Source organism: Pelodiscus sinensis, chromosome 6 (assembly GCF_049634645.1).
Source record: "Pelodiscus sinensis isolate JC-2024 chromosome 6, ASM4963464v1, whole genome shotgun sequence".
NCBI lineage: Eukaryota > Metazoa > Chordata > Testudines > Trionychidae > Pelodiscus > Pelodiscus sinensis.
Genome location: NC_134716.1, coordinates 125641159 through 125663061, shown reverse-complemented (window position 1 = coordinate 125663061; position 21903 = coordinate 125641159). Strand labels below are relative to the sequence as shown.

General features: G+C 48.2%; 1 protein-coding gene across 2 annotated transcripts in view; it reads left to right on the top strand.

Annotated features, from left to right (window-relative positions):
- The window catches only part of KIAA1328 (KIAA1328 ortholog), a 335345-nt gene that overhangs the window by 252845 nt on the left and 60597 nt on the right, over positions 1–21903 (top strand). Inside the window, exon 11 of one of the 2 annotated variants that reach the window (XM_075932757.1) lies at positions 4031–6372. The exons of the other annotated variant lie outside the window; for it this stretch is intronic. Coding sequence (XP_075788872.1) covers positions 4031–4244 — 214 coding nt within the window. The 3' untranslated portion in view covers positions 4245–6372. Of the gene's footprint in view, positions 1–4030; positions 6373–21903 lie in introns of those variants that run through there. 2 annotated transcript variants of the gene reach the window in all.

Below are 21903 nucleotides of genomic sequence, written 5' to 3'. Positions count from 1 at the left end.
TTTTTTTTTTAAAGTTACAGACTCACATGGCTACTTCTCTGAGCCTGTCCTCCTAAGCACTTGCAACACCTCCCAGTTTGGTGGTATTTGCTGACTTTATAAGTGTATTGTCTATGCCATTATCTAAATCAGTTATGAAGATATTAAATAAAATCACACCCAGGACAGATGTGTGCAGGACCAGACTTGATTGTGTTTGATTATAAACTATAGATAAATGCTCCACGTACACTTTTCCCAGCAACTGTGCACCCACCTTACAGTAGTGTCATGCAGATCTACAGTGCTACATGAATAGTAATGAACTCTTTTTTAATGTTTTTAGTCGACGTGTACTAGAGGCACATATGCTCTCTTTCAGAGAAGATATATTTCAGGATCTGAGCATGTTGTTAGTGTCCCTTTAAATATTCGGCTACAAGTAAATGTTGGGAAAATTGCCTTTGTGAGGTTCAAGCCATGCTGGATCAACTCTGTTGCCTCCAGCCAGATGCTGTCTGATGTCACCTAGACAAATCAGGGCAAACTATTTTCATGGGATTAAACACTAAATACCTGCAAGGAGCGTTCTCTTTATCAGATAATGCTCCGTTGGCAGAGTTTGTTCGCTTTATTGCATATATAACTGTGGTGTCAAATAGACTGATTTACAATGCCTGGTCTGTTAAATAATCTTTGCTATTTGCTGCTCTTGTAATCTGCCAAATCATTTAGCCTTCCCGATAGCAGAAATGCTGTAAAACTTAGATAAACTTGCAGAAGAAATTAGCTCCAAGGTGCGGTTGAAATCTGGGAGCTGTATGTTCATTGCAAACACACTTGCTGATTTGTGTCGCCTCTCCCCACCCCCAAACTAATCTACGATTGAATGTGGCTGCTGGAGAAATTGAAATTTTCTGATAGAGCCACAGGCAGGGAGATAAGCATTTGCGTGTTAGGCTAGATGAATCTAATGTGTGGGGGAGGGAGAGGGAGTGTAAGAATGGCTAATGAAACCAGAGTTTCTGAGAGCTAAGTCTCTCTTTTTTTAGTGTGTGGACTGTATACGTCTGGGTCTGGTTCAAACGTTCCATGAGTGAAAAGATCATCACTGTCAAGTTGTGGGACCAGATTTTAAAAGGGACTTTGGGTGGCTTATCTTGAGATGCCTTCAAACGAAGGCGGACAAGATACGGCCCATAGGCTAGATACGGTCTGCCAAGCCATTTTATCTGGCCCTCGGCTGTCATTGCTGAGACCCCATGGCAGCTTCTCTGCCTGCTACCCCCTCAGGCTGCTCCCACTGGGTGCTGTGTAGCTCTTGGGCAGTGGCAGAGATTTCAAGAGTTTCCACAGCCCCAGCCCGGTCATCAGAGCTCCTATTGGCTGGAAGCCAGCCGTGGGTGCTGCAATCATTGGTAGGGAGCAGGGCAGCCCATGATGTCTCCCTCACCCCGCACATGGAGCATAGGGACACATGGAAAGAGCAGGCAGCCATTTTGAACAGCTTGGGACAACAGCAGACAAAGCCTGTCTCCATGTCCTGCTGGGCTGCTGGCCAGGAGCTACCTAGGTAAGAGCCGCCAGGCAAGAGCCTGCCTCTGGCACCCACCCACTCCTGCACCCCAACTCCTTGCTCCATGTCACCACCCAAGCCCTCTGCACCCACCTTCCCCAGGTCACAACTCCTGCCCAGATCCTGCATCCCTCCTACACCCCTCCCCCACCTAGAAACCTCTCTTGCACCCAGACGCCATCCCTGACCCTACACTCTAATCCCCTGCCCCAGGTCACAACCCCCTCCTTCACCCAAACTCCCTCTCAGACCCCACACCCTCTCCTGCACCCCAGTCCCCTACCCCAAGCTCCCTTCTGCACCCAACTTCCACCCCACACACCCTCCATAGAAATGTGCGGCCCTTGACCACTTACCAAAATCTTGGCGTGCCCCCTCCATCAAAAATTATTGCCCACCCCTACCTTAGAAGAACCCCATTTTCAGAAGGACTCCACACATACAGAAAATGCAGCCCCTTTTCAAGTCTCTAAAGTTGGACCCCCAAAATCTATTAACTTCTGAATGTCTTGGATACTCATTACATGTGATGGTAAAGAAGGGTCTGCCATTGAAGTGGTCATGTTCAGTAGAAATCTGTGTTTATTTTATTTGAGCTGCTTATCTGTGGCTCCTTTGAACAGACCAATGACAGAAGAGCTGTAAATGTAGGCACATCGGAGATGATGGTGGTAGGCAGCTGGAGTTGGACTGTTGGCGTGTCGTGGGAGATGACTGAGCAGAAGCATATCAGTGACCTGTTTCTGCTAGAATGATCAGTGGTGGAATAGCAAGCTGGTGACATTTAAATTCTCTCAGTTCGTTTTTAGAATTGACCCTCAGTTAAAAGGACAGAGACAGTTTGCATGTCCTGGCATTGTTAGTTCAGACTGTTGCACGCTCAGGAAGGCGCCAGTGTTTGATTACACTAGACTGACATTTTAAGAAGTTCCCCCCCACACTAATGATGAGAATCATGCATGTCAGAGGGGGAGTCATGTTAGTCTGTTTCAGCAAAAACAGCAAGGAATTCTGTGGCACCTTAAAAACTAACAAATGTGTTTGGTGTTAGCTTTGGTGGGCTGGAGCCTAGCTCTGGGTCGCAGTTCCAAAGCAAGGGATACATTTTGTGGCAGCTTCCACAAGAGTGAAATACGACTGGGCCCAGCTAATGTCTCACCTTTTGTAAAGTGCTCTGAGTACCTGTACAGAGAATTTTCAGGACAGGCCTATGCTGACCCGGCATCTTGGCTTAAGGTTCACAGCACCAGCTCCGTAGAATATGTAGCTGGTGTTGGCTTATCTTAATTAGAGCTTGCCGGCATTCCTCGCAGCAGGAGACTGATGAGAGCAAACACTCCTATTAGTTCCCTTTACTCCTTGCAAAAGCAGGAGTGCTGGATGCCAGCAGGGGCACCCACTGAGTTTGATTTAGCGAGTCCTAGCTAGACTTGCTAAATCAAACTCTGGAAGATTGATTGCGGCAGCAGCGCTCTTCCATTCTGTGTAGACAAGGCCACTGTGTGTGTCAGTTATTAGTAATTGATCCATTATTATTTGATGATGTAACCACCGTGTGGAAAAAGATGTTGATCTGGAACTGGGAAGCATAACTAGCAATAAAATTATGGACCGTAGGGAGAGGGATGCTGAGGCAGGAAATCAGGAAAACTTCCTCAGAGATTTCCTAAACTAGGGAATGGCTTCTCAGGGGAAGTGGTGGATGCTGAGTTGCTTGAAACATTTAAAACTGACAGACGATAAGAATAGAAAATGTATTGTAATAATCAGTCCTGTAAGGTGTGTCGATCTAATCTGATCCCGTGTATTAATAGGAAGGCTCTGTCTAAGCTGTCTAGAGTAATTGCCATTTCTCTGTGTACGTGTAGGTTGGTAACCACCACCACTTCTTAAATCACAACACTTGAAGGACAGCTTAATAACATTTAGCGTCTTTACCTTTTCTCTGGATGCCTGAACTGTTGATTTTGTGTTGCTTTGGATTCTATTCCCTCAGTCCCTCCATTACACATAGATTCCATATATTGCATGGAGATTGATAAGAAGCACATGTGGTTTGTAGCGCTAAGGATAAAGGTGCCTGTGGTTTTCAAATCTCTAGGGACATAAATCAAGGGTAGAGCCTATTTAGGAAAGTACAGCCTGTTTGTAAGTCACTTGTTGAACTGTCATGTCTGTGAATCCAGCCTGAATCTCTGAGCTGTAAATGAGACACTGTCCAATTCAATGGGGAACCCGGCGAGACTGACCAATCAAAATAAAGCACCTGCATAATAAACTAGCCACTTCACTTTGCCTCTCCTTCACTGCCTCCACCTTAGCCCTCGCCTTAGCAGCAGTTGCAGTCCTGGGATCCCTTCTGCCTAGTGCAGAAGTTTTGCTCTAGTTCGGATGACGGCGGTAGGAATGTTCAGTCCAAACTGTTTGCTGCTGCGGTGTTTAATAGGACTGCATTTTCATGGTGTTTTCCTCCAGGTATGAGGCCTCCCTTATTGACCTGGTGGAAGCAATGAGTCCAATCACTGCCCCGAGACACCCCCGCAGAGAATCTTACGACTGGAACGACGCCCAGGCCCCTCGGAACGGGAGCCCCAGAAAACCTGGTTGGTGCCAAGTCCCTCATGGTACCCGAAGCGAAATAGAGGAGCTTGAGGAGAGCCGGATCCTGGAGGATATTTTCTTCATTTGACGAGGCGCGTTGCTCTGCAGCCATCCTGCAGGATTTTTAGGACCTTGTTCCTGTTTCTGCTCTGGGTTTGTTTGTCGCACTATCACTTTTAAATTATTTGATTGACAAGTAATTGCCTCCCTTCTTGACAAGGAGTTAGCACAGTAGCTTCCTCTTTCACTTCGAATTTAGTAATCATGCTGCAAGAATAACTTTTTTTTTTGGACAGTCCAATCAGAAGGAATTAGTAAATTTTTAGTAAACTCTTCTTGTGCCAAGCAATTATTCTAAAATATAATTAAATCCACAGCATTTTGGAGTCGATTGAAGTCATAGCTTAGCCAGCCCTCATATCAGAAGTATATTTCATTATCGATTTTGTTTGCTATAAAGCAGTTTGCAAGAGCTGCAAAACACACGAGAGCCACTGAATTTCAATTAGATTAGTTCTAATTAAAAAGCAGCCTGTTTAATACCTAACAATGTTACAAAGGTGTAAGCACTTTGAGTACTGTTTCCAATGACGCTGTGATCTACCATTGCCATCAGCCTTCTGATATTTACTGTGCTGTGATTTTAGGGAGCGTATACTCAGCTCACTTGTACAATGTCTAATAACACTAATGGATATTTGCAGGGTTCATGCACCGTGCACGTGTTTGAAAACAGTCTTCCTTAAATCAGTGCTATTTGACATAGTATGTGCTGGGAACCTTATTGCCAACTCCTTAAATATCTCATACCACCAGGCAGTGTAGAGGTCCAAACTGTATTTGATGTACTCTTCAAAATGAGAGATATAGTGTTATAGAGTGAAAATAGTACTAAGGCATTTTCACTAACGTGCGCTATTTTGATGCCATTTCCAGGTAAATAAGACAAATCCATAATTATTTCTACTAGCAGCTCGTAATGCACGTTTCCCTGCCGGCTTTAATTATTAATGCTGTATCTATTTCAGTTTATTTAAACACACTCCCATCTACTTCATGCACTTGGTTATTTAAGGAAATGTGCAGAATGAGTAAAAATGACTGCAGATTACAGGATGAATGGTCATTTTCTGCACAATGCAGTGTTCATATTTTATTGTAACAGTGTAGCCACTGGCATGTGTTCCTAGAAATAGGAAGCTGAAATATTCCTTTCACGCAATAAAAGCGCAGCTAGAGAAAGCCAGAATCAGCGTGGTACAGACAAGTTCTGGGCTCTTTGTTCCCAGTCGCTGGTGCATGGACCGGTACTGCTCTTTCAAGCTTTATGACCGGTCTTCTATGTGCCCGCTCCATACCGCCATGGAGGAGAGCCCCTGGACTTGTCTCTGATGCACTGCTGTAGTCTGCCATCTCCAGTGCCACCCTGAAACTTGGCGGCACGGCCCAAGTTGCTTCCCTTGCTGCCATAGGCGCACCAGGCAGTGTGTGGAACGTGTCTTGATTAAGGGCGTGATTTGAGGAACTGAAACCTTGTAACCGATTATTTTTTAAGGCATTTCTGGGAATTCTGGGGTAGGCATCCCTCCTCGCGAGCAGCCCCAGCTCTTAAACTACCCGTGCGGGATGGCAGCAGGTTATGTGTTCCGAGCCACAGGGCAAATGGGATTCTGTGAAGGCCAACAGTACCAGAGGGCTCCTGTAACGAGGAACTAAAGAGGGCAATGGAGAGGGAAATACCACACCCTCCATTATTCCCAAACATTTTTTTCCTGATCCAATGTCACTTACAAATCAGTTGACGTCTTTTTCTTGCATCACAGCTGAATTTTAAAAGCGGGCTGGAAAAGTACGAGGACAGAGCCCGGTGAAAAATTGCTCCCATAGACCTCCGTTTCTTTCCAGGCCTTCCTATGGAGAGCTGAGCTCTCTATCAGCATCCTGCCATGATGTATCCCTCCCTTAATCCACCAGGGAACAAGTTTTATCTAGGAAATTCTGTCGTAAGGTCCCATAGACCAGGCAGATAACCCTTTACAGGCTGGATGGGGAGTCTCTCTCCAGCACCACTGCTCACAGGGCACAATAGGTCAAGTTTAAAATAATTTGCTCCGGTGTTAGAAAGAAAGGGAAACATTCAGGAGAGGCAGTTGGTATTTGGGGAAAACCAGGAGGGAATAGACAACAGAGCATGGGTTTGAATTTTTTTTTTTTTTTTAAGAAATGCTTCTCTGGGTCTACACCACATGTTAGCCTTCCGTTTCTGATCTGGGTCGAGACCGAACACCTTCACTTTATGTTCCTCTCCAGGCTGCCTGGATCTTGTTTCCTTTTTTTAAACAAACACTAACAGAGATTTTAAAACTGCAGAAATAATGTTTGAAAGGTGCCTTTGCATACACATGCTTGAATTCTGCATAGGGACAGGGCGCTTTTCAGTGCTTCCTGGGTGCCAATATTTAACCCCTCTCTGATTTTTAATGATTCATGTTGTCCATTAATTATTTGAACTCTGATGTTTTTGTCTGGAATCTGTATTTTGGTGTTAATTGTATTTTAAATGGACATTCATTGCCAAGGTTTTGGGCCTCATGACCACTCTTCATCTGTAGGAGTTGTATGTGAAGCATGTTTTGCATATTATAGCAAAGAATTCTGGAATGAAGAGATTCAACTGCATCTTGTAGGGAAAGACCTCCAGGTTCTAATTATCCAGTAAACACCAATCAGGAGAAACTACTAATTGGGAAAATCCTATACAAACACCCCTTCTCCTGTTGGCTCTGTCAATGTAGACTAGGAATCGTGTTTACCAATCAATGAAAGCAAAGATATGTGGCCACAAGGCACTACAAAGTTGAAGGGATTAAAACTTATCGCTTTGGAAGAAAATCAGTGGCCGTCAAATGGACAGCGTGGAGAAGGGAATTATTTTCCCATCTGCTAGAACAATAGAGGGACTGCAAAAATTAAACTAGTAAAAGCAATCACTTGACAAGGTCTTTTCAATTTAAACGTTTCTATTATAGAGCCACAATGGGGAGATACTCCAGCCCTAGATTATACAGAATCTCCCAAAGAACAGCTTTCACATCACGTAAGGCTGTGTCTTATAGGAGCTTCTGGGGTAACGTGCCACGGTTACTCTCCAGGCCTTGACTTTGTGTTCTACCTGAATGGCTTGTATTCCAACACCTGCTTGCATTTCTCTTGCACTCCCTGTAAGTAATCACACTTTCTTTCCACTTCCTAGCCTCTCTGGTTCTACTTGGTGAATCCTGTCTTAAACCCAAGCATATATTTATATGTGTGTGCCAGGTTTTAATTTAATAAATTATCTTTTTTTCATTTTATCTTTCAGAGTTTCATTTGTTATATTATCTTCTTCCTTTTTTTGGCCCCTGCGGTTCTAGTGATAGACTCTTATAAGCACACAGGACTCTGCTCCCTACCTGACTGTGAGAATTAACAGTGTGGGCTAGTCGCAGTAGGGGAACTTGGCTCACTGTTTCCTTCAGAGATTCCCAGAAAAGGATCTGTGTGGCCCACAGCTCTTCCTCAAGAGCTTTTGTTTCTGTATTGTCCCCCCAGGACCAATCTTGCAACCCTCTTCAATGTGTTTGTGAGATCAGGCAGGGGGAGATATCTGGAGGCTGTGGACTGAAATGTCAGCCGTATGCTGATGATACCCAGCTCTGACTCCTCAGCAACTCCAGATGCTAGTGTCTTCCCAGTAGCCTAGCGTTTAGTGAGGAAACAGCTGGGTTGGGCTTACCAAGCATAACCACCTCTGCCATGGGATTGAACTTGGGACCTTCATCTCCAAATGCACAGGCCTTTGGCATGAGCGCTAATAGTAGCATTTAGCTGATAGTAAGATTAGATGAAACTGACACCCGTGGGCCAGCCATTAGAGGCAGGACACAACATTCTTAGCCAGTGGGTTACAGCAAGGAAGGCTGAGGTGATGCGTACTGGCAGGTGGACGTGAAAATGCCCCCAATCAAAGTCTTGTTCATGGATTATCCATTGTCACACAGTCTCTGGGTCCTGTGGAGCTCAATTCTGCTTCTACACTCCCAGGTCCAGTTCAGGAAGTGTCTTCAGCTGGCCCATCCATTGTGTCCTGTCCTCTTGATGCAAAGGCAGTTCATAAAGTGCCGTTGTCGCTTCAAAGAAAGAGATCCGTATGTTCTATCTTGGATTGCCTGGGAAGTGCAGCTACTACAGAAATCCTAGGTCCACCTTTTGAGTAGAAATGTCTCATGAGAGTACATCCCACGGTCCTCTAATCTACAGTCTTATTCCTGATCCACTTAGAAGACAACCTCCAGCTCTTGGTCTGCATTTACAAGCCCAAAATGGTCTATGATTTAGCTATTTGGAGAGCCCTCCGCTTGTAACATACCAACTTCTGAGGACACAGCTTTAGCCTGGAGGAATGAACGCAAGGGGTTGGCGGTTGGGTTTTCAATAGGTAGCTCTTCGCTATGGATGTTGCTCCCTGATCTGTTAGAGCCTGGTCCTTCCAGGTTGTAATGCAAGACCAAGTAAGCTTTATCCTGATGATTTGATCCCCTTTAGCTCCTCGCCAGCTGTCCCTCTGCTCCCATCCCTCATCCCAGTTCAGCTGGCATCTGCTCAAGACAGTGATATCAGATGGGAGGAAGAGTATTGACCTAAACTTGGGGAGATAGATATATAAGCTACGTAAACATCACCGAGATAATAGTGTTGCGAGCTTTCAGAAATACATCTGGTAGTTGATAACTCCTCTAGCATCCTGCAGGCTTTGCAAGCGAATCACACGCAGCGGCACTGAAACATAACCGCTTCTGGTGTAGAGCGAAGCAGTTCAGCAATAATTTGTGACAGACGACCAACAGGAGCGAGCAAAGAAACAAGACAGCAGGACCACGAGGAGGGATAGCTCAGTGGTTTAAGCATTGGCCTGCTAAACGCATGGTTGTGAGTTCAATTCTTGAGGGGGCCATTTAGAGATCTGTCAGGGACGGTACTTAGTCCTGCTGTGAGAGGACTGGACTTGATGACCTCTCAAGGTCCCTTCCAGCTCTATGAGATAGGTATATCTCCATATTTTATTGATCAGCATGGCAGGCAGAGGTCTCAGCACATCCACAGGCTGACGATTGTCAAGTTTTTGTGGGAAAAGTAGAGTTTAGAAGAGGGCTTTGAAGAAGGATGAGGAGTTCATTTTACAGATGGTTATGGGGTGCTCCTCCCAAGCATGAGAAGCAGCAGGAGAGAAAACACAAAGAAAGGGAGGAATGATCTGCAGTTAATAGAGAGGTGCGACTATCAAGGAGGGAGAGTAATTATTTACAGTGGCATGGAAGGGATTGCTACAAATTGGCCCACAATACCACAGGACAGTCACCATTCTGTTGTGAGTCTGTGGTCCCATGTGCTTCCAAGCTTAATTGGGTCTGGGTAGAGTCTAGTCACTGTTTCTAGCTTTGGGGCTTTAGGAAACACTGCTGGGCGTAGATTTCTCAACTGAGCTCTTCCTTGGGAGATGGGACTTTACCGTCCAGCAGATTTAGCCCTGTGAACTCTCTTGACACCCGTGTAGCCTCTTTACACACACTCCCCCAGAGCTCCATGTACACAGTGGGTCTCCTGGGCTCCTAACTTGGCTCGGCAAAGGGATATTCTTAACCATAGGGTCTTAACTCATAGTCCAGAGGTGCCACATCTCTTAGGCCAAGCTCACTCCTTCTTAGGAGCCTATAGTTTCAGTGTTTCCCTCTGGGCAGGTTTCATTCCCCATGTCATTTTTACATCGGGCCCCCTGCAGAGAGCCAAATCTTGCTTTTCAGTAGGGCCCCTGTCTCTGTGCCATGAGCTCAGACTGAGAAACTCCAGCCCCGCCTTACTCCTTGTGGTCTCCTGGTAGAGAGACCATCGTTGCTTCCATGCGGGTGGACTAGTCATTGAATCACTCAAAATCAGTAGCCCCCAAAGGTCTCCGGCAGGGCAGCTGTCTGGAATGCAGAACAATAGACTGCCCTGGGGCTATGCCAGCGGCGTGCTGTTAGAGCGCTGATACTGCCAGGCGCCGCACAACATAGAATTAATCATGTGAGAACGGCAGATCCCAAGCTGCCACTGAGATAACTGGGAGCAGGTTAAGGGAGTAGGATTTAGGATGGATATTGGGGGAATGCCACGTGATGGGGCTTCAAGCAGGTCTTAACAGTGGGGGTCAACAGAAACTATTCTGCAGTCGGTCACACCTTACTTATTAAGAACTTCTTGAAGCCCCGTCATGTGACCTACTTAAAACGAGGTTGGAAAAAGCAGCAGAAAATATCTATCTGGACTGAATCTTCTCTGGCCCCAAGGGTCGGAGGACTGGGGATGGGCTGTGTAGAACCTAGGTCCTGTAGGCTGGGATTTGCAAACATCCTATTGGCATCAGGTGCCTGATTCCCTTGGACTCCCTTTGGAAGATATCAGACTTAATCACACAGTTATCAGCACACTTTTAGGCCCCATGGATCTTGAATTCAGGTCCGTTATAGTCCTTTCACGCCTATCTTTCACCCAGTAGCTCACAGACACCAGCTGGGACTGAGGTCTATGAAACCAAGGTGGGGGCACAAGTCCTATCTCTGTCTCCTGTTTGGGAGTGCTCCAAGACTCCTGATTGGGTCATAGTTCCTACTTAAGCCAAATGAGGAAACAGGAAGTTGATGGTACAACTGGACTTCACCCTGCCATGGACCACTGGTCAGGTATTTACCAGTTCCTTCTCCTAATCCTGATCTCCTGGCATCCTCACTTGGACTGGTAACTGCTTCCTGCCCTCTGGTTCCATTGCCTGTGCTTGACCTACTGGTAACCTGACTTAGCCTGGCTTTTGGTAAGTAACTCTTGATCCTTGTGTGACAGTCTGAACTCTTACGTTCACTCCTTTTAAAAGATTATGATAAATTTTGTACAAAGTATGTCTTGTGAGGTATAATTTGAAAACTCATAATTTGCTGATCATTATTGTCATAGTAAAATATGCATGGCAACATTGTATATAAAGTTATAAGATTCTACTGTATAAATTACTGAGACATGTTCCAAGTTTAGAATAGCAGGCACAAAGCATTTCTTCAAAGACAAAAGGCAAACTGATGTCAGGGCCAGGTGCCAAGAAAATCAAATGGATTATCATCTAGTTAAGATGCTTTTCTTCAGCAATAAAAAGGATGTGCACAAGAATTCTACATTTTTGGCAAAGAAATGGCTGGAGGGTCCTGTCTCCCTGGACCTTCTGTCTCCTGGATCTCAGCTGGTGGTGATTTTTAGTGAAGGGAAGTCTATAAGAAAGGGGAACAGATCCCCCTGAAAGAGTTCTCCATCTTTACTCACAGCATCCGCAACATTTGAAGGACAAAGGAAGCATCATTGGACTGGAGAGCGATCCTGGCAGAAAGGAATTCAGACCGTAAGACTGCTAAAATGTGGTGAGAGAGGGTTGTGCTTTGAAATCACGTAGCTTGTTAAGTTGGTTATTGGTTATATTTTACTTTTCATTTCTTGGTAATCAATTCTGACATTTATGCCTCCTTACTTGTAATCTCATAACATCTATCTGTAGCTCATAACCTTGTGTTACTGTTTCGTCAAAAGCAGGGTGCTTGCATTGACATGTTTGGGAAACTCCATTTGCGATAACAGGATTTGTGTGTATTATTTTCTGTTAATAAAATGGTGGACTTTAGATGAGTGTGTCATCAAGCAGAGGACTTGGTAGTACAAGATGCACGTTTGAGGAGGACAGCCTGGGAATTTGCTGGAGTTCCGATGCGGTGTGACTCAAGAGTGGCTGGCCATAGCACTCGTAGGCATAGATGGGAGTAACTTACCTTCTGGAGGCTGTGTGAAAGAAAGCAGACGAGGAATGGCTGTTCTGCACTCCACGTGCCTGAACTGAAGTGACACGCTGAGTCTAGCTTGTATGCTGGGCCGTGACTCACCCTGCCCTCCAGTTTTTGTCTCAGTTCAGATCTCCTGCCGTTCCAATCCAGCCTGATTCCAGGTGTTTCACCCCAGGGCAGGGGTTTTGGCATCAGAAGAACAGAGACCTTTTTTTCCGATTGTCAGGATCTAGGAGGAGTCACCCCTGCAGAGAAGTTATTTTTTTAAGAGGGAATTGAATGGAAGGGATAAGGAAACCCATTCCCTGTGTCTAAGATGGCAGCAGTGAAGGTGAGAACTCAAGAGCAGAGAAGGACGCAGTGAGCGCCATCAGGGGAGAAGATACAGAGGAACACAGGGAAGGATGACAGAGGTGTAGGCTGGGGTAGAGTTCTGCCAGCCGTGACAACGAGGGTGAGGAATTAGAACTTAATGGGGAAGCTAAGAAGCAGCAAGGGAAAAGATTTGGTTCTTATCAGCCAACGAGACAGGTGCCTAAGAAATACCAGGTGGATTCAGGAAGGGAAGGAGGATGTGGTTTAAGCTTAGCTGCTCTGGTTTGAATGAACTGGAAGGAGGAGACAAAAGATGGAAAAGATCCAGAAGATGAGATTAAAGCAGCTGAGCCTCATGTCTCCAGCATGGGTTGTGTTTTGTAGATAGGGAGAGAGAGGTAGTGCTGGATTGTAGCTTATACAGAATAATCGAGAACCGGACTGGGCAAGAATGGGAACATGAGGCAGGAACAAGCAGTGTGGTAATTTTGTGGTGTTATCACTAGTGATAAGGAAGAAGAGACATTCGAGAAGTATTGTGTTTCAGGCATCTAAAAGACACTGCCATTTGAAAGAAAAATGTCAAACCTGTAGGTCGGAATCTAAAAGCTTTGTCGAACAACCTATCTAAAATGCAGCCTCAATATATAGCTTTTAATTTGCACAGCCCAAGGAAGTAAGCACACCCTGGCTAGTTATAAACTTCCTTTTGGTACCATCGTGGAATTTATAAAATTGTTTATGCACTAATTAGTGTATGATTTAGAAATTTACATAACTGCACACCACAAAGACAACATAGAACATTTAATGAGGCGATTTAAACCAGCGGAAGTGTGGAAATTCACTCTAACAAGGTGGCTCGGCGCAGGAAAATGTCTCTTATTCTGCAAAGCCGCTCCCTGTGGTGGTGGAGGGGGAAGAGGGGGGGTGTTGAGTCCTAACCACTCACTTTTAGGATGATGACGATTCCTCTTAGCCATGGGGGAATGGAGTGGATTCTAGTCTGCCTTACGCATCAGCAGCAACATTGTCACTTAAATGTTAATTGTGGAACCCTTACCAGAAGTGGTGATGTCTGAGGCAGAATAAAGCTAGCTGGTGAAATCCCAGTTAAAATTCGCTCTACTAGAATGGAGGAAGAACACCAAGTTGGCAGACGGTCTTGGCATGTACTAGAATTTATTATTCACGACCAGAGCTCCTACAGCTTCCAGCTGAGATCGCAGCCGGACGCTTGTGGTTAACAAAATAGTCGCTGACCCACAAAGCTCATTGTCTAAAAAGACACAGTGGCGGGTGGAAAACAGCAAAAGCTACTCTGAGTGACTACACGTGGCGATCCCTCCCTTGGTGTCTGCAGGCCTAGTTCCCAACCAGTGTCTGTCCAGCGGCTTGACTCCCTCTGCTGCCGCACACATTAAAGTACTGGTATAGAGGGCGGAGCCAATTCCCGCCACCTCATTTCCCTCTTCCTGCCCGTGAGGGTTGTCGGGAGCCCTGTTCATTTCCAGAACAGTTTTCTCTCAGCTCTGTGTATAGTAGCAGTGTAATCAGTACGGGTAGGATGTTTTAGTTGTTTTGTTTAAAAATATCTAGATTTTGTTTTCTTCAAGGCCCAGTCGCCGGCTACAAGCCAAGGGCTTCTTGCTCAACCCACACTGCTGAGCCATCCCCACGGAAGTTGTCTTACGTACTGGGGCAAAGCGCACATGAGAAACCAGTGGCAGGTTTGCCAGGAATTCGTTCCTTGGATGAAAAGGACAGGGAGGCTACGCTGAAGTTCTTCTTCGAGTGCTTGCTAACGTCCATTCTGTCTAGGTGTGTGCACACCCCGTGCACAAGTTCCGGAAGCTTTTTTTGCCCTTAGCAGCATCCATTGGGCCAGCCGGGGAGTCCCCTGGAGTGGCGCCAGTGTATCCATGCATATAATCCCTTGCTGGCAGTTCCTTCTTTCCACTCGTGACGGTTGCTGGAACGCTCTGCTTCCCTTTGCAAGTGCGCCCTTAGCCTTTCTTATGTAAATCGTTCACTGATTAGAAGTAGTTAGGAGTTGATAGTTTAGGTCGATAGTGTTAAGAGTGTTAATAGTTGTTTCCCGCTTTCCTCCATGAGGAGGACATGACAGGGCCCCAGGGTTTCGAACCCTGTTGGCAGTGCTCCAAACCTATGCCCTATGGGAATCCGCACAAAGACGGTTTAAAGTTTCTGGGTGAAGGCCACTTAACAGATGTGGGCAAGATCTGCAGATCTTTTAAGCCACTCACGCAAAGAGAGAGAGACTCCAGACTTAAACTCCTTCCCATGGAGTCGGCATCAACCAGGGACATGGAACGTGCTCCAAAGCACACGGTGCCGGCAACCACCAAGAGGACGAGAGGCGGGAGGTCCCCTGAAAAGTGGGACTGAGACACTCGCCCACGGGAGCCGGTGTGCCACAGTAGAAGCCCAGGGAGATGGGGATCCCCAGGGGGCCAGGACTTGTCCTTGGAGAAGATCCAGAGGCCATCCACGCCCGAAACTTTCACAGTGGCCCGGGAGCTGATAGAGCTCACGGCCTCCCCGGGCCCGGCACCATGCAGCACGGAGGAGCGCATGTGCTGCGAGAGCCTGGTGGCTAGGCAAGCCCTGGCAACGCAGCCGACACCGCCGAGGCCATCAGCCAGGTAAGAGCCTGGTGTAGCCGCACCGCTGGTTATGGTGGCGCAGGCAACAACGTGGGGGAGGTCAACTCTCCCTGTGGACCCGGTACCGCATTCGCCGGCACCATGTCACCCGGCACCAGAACCCCACGCTATGCTGCCACCGCTGGTACTGCCCATAGAGGGAAACCGGTGGCTATGGCTCACCATGCACGGCAGAGTGAGCAGGTGTCTTTGGCACCACCACGGTCCACATTGGAATATTCCTCAGAATCCAACATCGAGTCCTTGGCCTCTTCATGATGGTCGGTCGCTTCCGGGGTGTCTCATTTTTCCCACAACCAGCCTCCATTCCCCCAACACAGAAGGGGGTGGAAAGGAGGTACTTTGTGCCCCAGTCTGGGCATGAGCACCTCTTTGCCCATCCACCACCAGGTTTGGTGGTGGTCCAAGCCACCTGCCAGAGAGAGAGGCGGGGCAGTGGGGACCCACTCCAAAGAGTAAAGAGCCGAAGAAGCTAGATCTGTTGGGAAGGAAAGCCTATGCTACAGCAGGTCTGCAATTGAGGTTCGCAAACCAGCAGGTGATGCTCAGTAGATACACATACAACTCCTGGGTGGCTATAGACAAATTTAAGACCCAGCTTCCTCAGGCCTCCCGACAAGAATTTGCCACTTTTCTGGAGGAGGGGAAAATAGTCTCCAGAAGGGCACTGCAGGCCTCCTTGGATGCTGCAGACTCGGCAGTTAGATCCATGGCCATGGGCATAGTCATGCATAGGTGCTCATGGCCAGTCCAGGGACCAGCTACTGTCCCATATCAGGCTAACCAGGGAGAGATTCTCAGAGCTGGGGCTGATACTGAATGAAGAGAAATCTACCCTTACTCCAACTCAAGTGATAGAATTTGTGGGAACACATCTGGATGTGACGATTGGGAGGGTGTCCCTTCCACGTCCAAGGTTCCTGACCCTGGGGGACATCATACGAAGCCTCCATGTTGTTCCCACAACCACGGCATGAAACTGCATGAGGCTATTAGGTTATATGGCAGTGTGCCAGGCTACACCTCACACCCCTCCAGAACTGGCTGGCATCTGTTTACAGACGAGTCTGCGACCATATCAGTATGGTGGTTGGCGATACTGTCAACACTGAACTGGTTGCTGGGGGAAGCCAACGTGTGCGAGGGGGTCCCGTTCCAACAACCCTCCCCCACGATCCAGCTGGTGACTGATGCATCAGACGCGGGATGGGGTGCCCACCTGGTGTATCTCCACACACAAGGTATGTGGTCGGAGCCAGAGAAAAACCTGCACATCAATGTCAAGGAGCTGAGGGGAGTTCGACTGGCTTGTCAGGTATTTATGCCCCGACTAAAGGGGAATGTGTCTTGGTTTTCACAGACAAGAAGACGGCGATGTATTACGTCAACCGTCAGGGTGGTGTTTGTTCTGCCCTGTGCCAGGAGGTGCTAGTCCTCTGGGATCTGTGTATTGCTCAGGGGACACACCTGCAGGCTACCTACCTGCCGGGTTCCTGCAACAGCCTGGTGAACCACCTCAGCCTGGCCTTCTTGGCTCATGAATGGTCTATCAGGAAGGACGTGGTATGCTCTCTCATCCACAAGTGGAGCACTCCCCCTGTAGACCTTTTTGCTTCTCAGGCCAACAGGCAATGCCTCAGGTTCTTTTCGTACAAGGGTCAGGGCAGGGGTTCCATGGGGGATGCCCTCGTAGAAAGGTGGCCGGCGGGTCTTCAGTCTGTCTCTGCCCCCCCCCCCTTAATTCATGAGGCGATCATGAGGGTCAAGAGGTACAGGGTGAAGATCGTTCTCATCGCCCTGGATTGGCCCCGACAGCATTGGTACACCACTCTGGTGTCGCTGTCAGTGGAGGAACCTGTCCCCCTCCCGATGGTCCCAGTCCTCCTAATGCAGGAGCTCAACCAGGGTCTGCTGAGCCACCTGAACCTTCAATCCCTCCATCTCAGGGCATGGATCATCAGTGAATGTGGGATGGGGAACTCCTGTGCTCAGGCCCCGTGAAGCGGGTACTCATGGAGAGCAGGAAACCCTCCACCAGGTCGTCCTATCTGGCTAAATGGAAGAGGTTTTCAATTTGGGTCAGACAGACAGGGAGATACCCAGAATGAGGCCCTATTTCCCTGATCTTGGACTACCTCCTCGACTTCCGGAGTCGGGGGCTATCCACCTCATCGATTAGGGTGCACCTGGCAGCCATCGCAGCCTTCCACCAGGGAGAGGGTGGGAAGATCTGTTTTTCTGCGTAATATGGGAAGGGGTTGGAGAGGTTGTACCCCCACATTAGACAGCCAATACTTCAGTGGGATTTGAACCTGGTGCTCCACGAGCCATTGGCCACATGTTCCCTCTCTCACTTCTCCTGGAAGGTGGCGTTTCTAGTAGCCATCACCTCAGCCAGAAGGGTATCCAAGCTGCGGGCCCTCTCCTCAAGGCCACCATACACAGTGATTTCTAGGGATAAGGTGGCGCTGCGCCCTCACCCGGCTTTTCTCCCCAAGGAGTCTCTCTATTCCACATGTCCCAGGAGATTTTCTTACCAGTGTTTTACCCAAAACCACGTACAGGTGAGAGAGAAAGAGCATGCCACTCGTTGGAGGTTAGAAAGGCTCTCGCCTTTTATTTAGACAGGACATGGGTGTTTCGTAAGTCCACCCAACTGTTTGTATCAATAGCAGACAGGATGAAAGGTTGTCCGGTGGCCGCTCAATGCCTTTTGTCGTGGATCACGTCATGGATCAGAACCTGTTATGATCTAAAAGGAAAGGTGGCCCCGCTCCTCACGGCCCACTCTACTAGAGCCCAAGTCTCCTCGGCAGCCTTTTTAGTTCAGGTGCCGATTGTAGACATCTGCAGGGTGGCCACCTGGTCCTCAGTCCATACCTTTGCCAAGCATTATGTTATGCAGCAGGCTAGTCAGGAAGCAGCGGTGGGTAAGGTGGTGCCGCAGTCTGTTTTGCTCTAGGTTCCGACCCCGCCTCCTAGGGGGTTTGCTTAGAATCACCTACACGGAATGGACATGAGCAAGCAGTCGAAGAAGAAAGGACGGTTGCTTACCTCGTAACAGTTGTTCTTCGAGATGTGTTGCTTACGTCCATTGCGAACCCGCCCACCTCCACCTTCGTCGGAATCTCCGGTAAGGAGGAACTGAGGGGGATTATATCCACGGATATACCGGCGCCACTCCAGGGGGCTCCCCAGCTGGCCCAACAGGTACTACTAAGGGCAAAAAAGCTTCCGGAACTTGTGCATGGGACGCGCACACACCTAGACGGAATGGACGTAAGCAACACATCTTGAAGAACAACAGTTACGAGGTAAGTAACCGTTTTTTCCCGCTGCTGACAGTAGCATGCAGACCCCCTCAGAGCTGGCCTAGTCCAACTCAGTGCCAAGTGGGAGTTGAGTACAGTGCATCTGAAATCGAAACACGCCTCCTCCAAATCAGTGCCGAAGTTGCCAGAGAGGGCACCGTCAAATCCAATGCCGGCCGTAGCACGGAGACGGATACAGTCCTGGTCTCGCATCCCTCAGAACTGATGAACCAGCCAGCCCCAACAGCAGTGGTGTGGCAGGCCTTGTTCCACCAGCCACCTACCTCCTGGGCTGTGAGCCCATAAGTGCTGGCCAAGGGCAAGACAGCCATGGTGATTCTCTGCCTGTTCGTTCTTGACCTTCCGGCCCCATTCTTCCATTCAGCACGTACTGACCAGGGGTACCGGAAACACCAAGGTTTGGCTGTTCGTGCTCTCAGGGTGCATCTGGCAGCTATTTCAGCTCCCCACCCTGAAGTGGGTAACTGGTCTATTTTTCCCTACTGACATGTCCATGAGGTTTTTGAATGGCCTGGTCCAATTGCAATTGCAGGTGCAAGTCCGCATTCCTCCATGGGGAATCTAAACTTACTGTTGTCAAGACTTATGGATTCCCCATCTGAGCCTTTGGCTACTTGCTGTCTTCTACATCTGGCAACGGAGGCGGCATGTGTGGTTAGCCAGAAGATTGGGAGAGCCGCATGCCTTGACTCAGTCCCCCGATGCGATTTTATTGAAAGACAAATCAATCTGAGGTTTGGCTCTGGGACGGGGCAGACAAGCCCCGCACTGAAGGGAAGAGGGCAGCCCAGGCCCAGCTGGTGGAAGAGGCCCTGCCCATCAGCAGAGCGCAGGTACAAGAGCAGGGAGAGCAGGCGGAGGATGGAAGGGAGCAGGCTGCAACCCTGGTGTTTCTGCAGCAGCTGAGGCCAGAGACAGAGCCCGCAACAGACTCCGGGAGTAAAGCCAACAACCATCCCTGCCCGAGAGACCGGAGCACCCGCAGCCCCAGCAAATGCTGACTCGGAGGCCAATAGGCCCCAGGGGAACCAGGGCGCGGCAGGAAGCAGCCCAGGGCAAAGGACTGACAGTACGGCTCACGTGTATCAGCCGGATCCCCGCCGAGCGGGCAGGAGCCATAGTCCCTGTCTAAAGGGCCCTGGGCTGGGACCCGGTAGAGAGGGAGGGCCCGGGTCCCCCTAACACCCTTTCCCTACCCTGGACAATCAATCCCTGGCCCAGGAGAGGCTATTCCGGGTGGCTAGAGCTCAGAAGCCATATTTACCCTGGTAGAGGGGCACTGACTTTGGGGACTAGGCTGCTAGAGCTGTATTTATCCCGGTGGAGGGGCACTGACTTCGGGACTAGGCTGCTAGAGCTGTATTTACCCCAGTGGAGGGGCACTGACTTTGGGCACTAGGCTGCTAGAGCCATATTTACCCCGGTAGAGGGGCACTGATTTCGGGACTAGGCTGCTAGAGCTGTATTTACCCTGGTGGAGGGGCACTGACTTTGGGCATTAGGCTGCTAGAGCCATATTTACCCCGGTAGAGGGGCACTGACTTTGTGGCACAGCCGATGGGGGGACAAGCCCCTCGACAGGCCCGAAAGTGGAGTCAACCAGTCAATTTCCTTGCCTGGATTCTGTGTGAAGCCACATTTGCACAGGGAAGAGGAACGTTTGCACTTCTCTGACATCAGAAGCGCTCTGGTTTTCTACGTTGACAGGACAAGGAGCTGCCGCCGGTTCACCAACTCTCCGTAGTGGCGGCAGATGGAATAAACGCACCCCTGGCCTCCACTCTTTCTTCTTGGGCAGCCTTTTGTGTACGTGTGTGCTATGACCTGGCTAACGGCACCCCACCGCGTTGAGGCACAGCTCGTTTAATGAGCTTGCAGTCGGCTTTGGCTGCTTTTCTAGCACATGTTCCAATTTTTAGACATTTGTAGAGCAGCAACTTGGTCCTCAGCCCATGTTTGCTTCGCATTAGGCTGTCACTGGAGATGATGCCAGAGTCGGAGGAGTTGTTCTCCAATTTTTATTGAAATGGACTCGGATCCTAACCTTCCTCTTTCTCTTCTCGGGAGGTGCCAAGAGTGGGATGCACCTGTGCAGCCACTCAAAGAGGAATAAGAAATGGTTCCTCGCATGCTCGGGAGCTGTTCATTGAGATGTGGTGCATGTGTCTATTCCATGACCCACCCTCCGACCACTCTACTCACCAGAGGGAACTGAAGGAGGATAAGGGCAAGTTTGCCCTTCTGACCTGCAGGAAGTGGTACACGACAGCAGGGGTTGCCCAAGCCACCTAATGGGTGCAGCTGAGGGCAAAATTTTCCAGTGGCCATGCACCGGGTGCACAGACACCAAGAACGGAGTGGAGACGTGCAACACATCTCAAAGAATAACAGTTACTGATAAGTTAGTAACTTTTTTTATCCCCATTTTACAGATAGGCTGTTGAGGCCCAGAGAGGGTGTTTTTCCCCAGATCCTATGAGTCCAAGTCCAGTGCTTAACCATAAGACCATTCCCATTGGCTGCATTTGGCTCTAGCCCATAGACTTGTAACCTAAGCAAATTTCATAACTGAGGCAGTAACAGGATTCATGTGGAATCACACAATGCAAAGTCACTTGTGTAACCACCCATTAAAGCATAAAACCTCTCACTAGGAAAGATCAATGAGGAGTCCTGTGGCACCGGAGGGTTGTCTACACTACAAAGAAGTTCAAAACTTAGTTCAGAAGACTGGAAAAGGGCAAATATTGTGCCCATCTATAAAAAGGGGAATAAGAACAACCCAGGAAATTATAGACCGGTCAGTTTAACGTCTGTCCCAGGGAAGATAATGGAGCAGGTAATTAAGGAAATCGTATGCAAACACTTGGAAAGTAATAAAGTGATAGGGAATAGCCAGCATGGGTTTGTGAAGAACAAGTCATGCCATACTAATCTGATAGCTTTCTTTGATAAGATAACGAGCCTTGTGGATAAGGGAGAAGCGGTGGATGTCATATACCTAGACTTTAGTAAGGCATTTGATACGGTCTCGCATGATATTCTTATTGATAAACTAGGCAAATATAACTTAGATAGGGCCACGATAAGGTGGGTGCATAATTGGCTGGATAACCGTAGTCAGAGAGTGGTTGTTAACGGTTCTAAATCCTGCTGGAAAGGGATAACAAGTGGAGTTCCTCAAGGGTCTGTTTTGGGACCCGTACTATTCAATATCTTCATCAATGATGTAGATATTGGGATAGAGAGTACGCTTATTAAGTTTGCAGATGATACCAAACTGGGTGGGGTTGCGACTTCTTTGGAGGATAGGGACATAATTCAAAATGACCTTAGCAAGTTAGAGAAATGGTCAGAGGTAAACAGGATGAGGTTTAATAAAGAGAAATGCAAAGTTCTCCACTTAGGAAGGAACAATCAGTTCCATACATACAAGATGGGAAGCGACTGTCTAGGAAGGAGCATGGCGGAAAGGGATCTAGGGGTCATAGTGGACCACAAGTTGAATATGAGTCAAC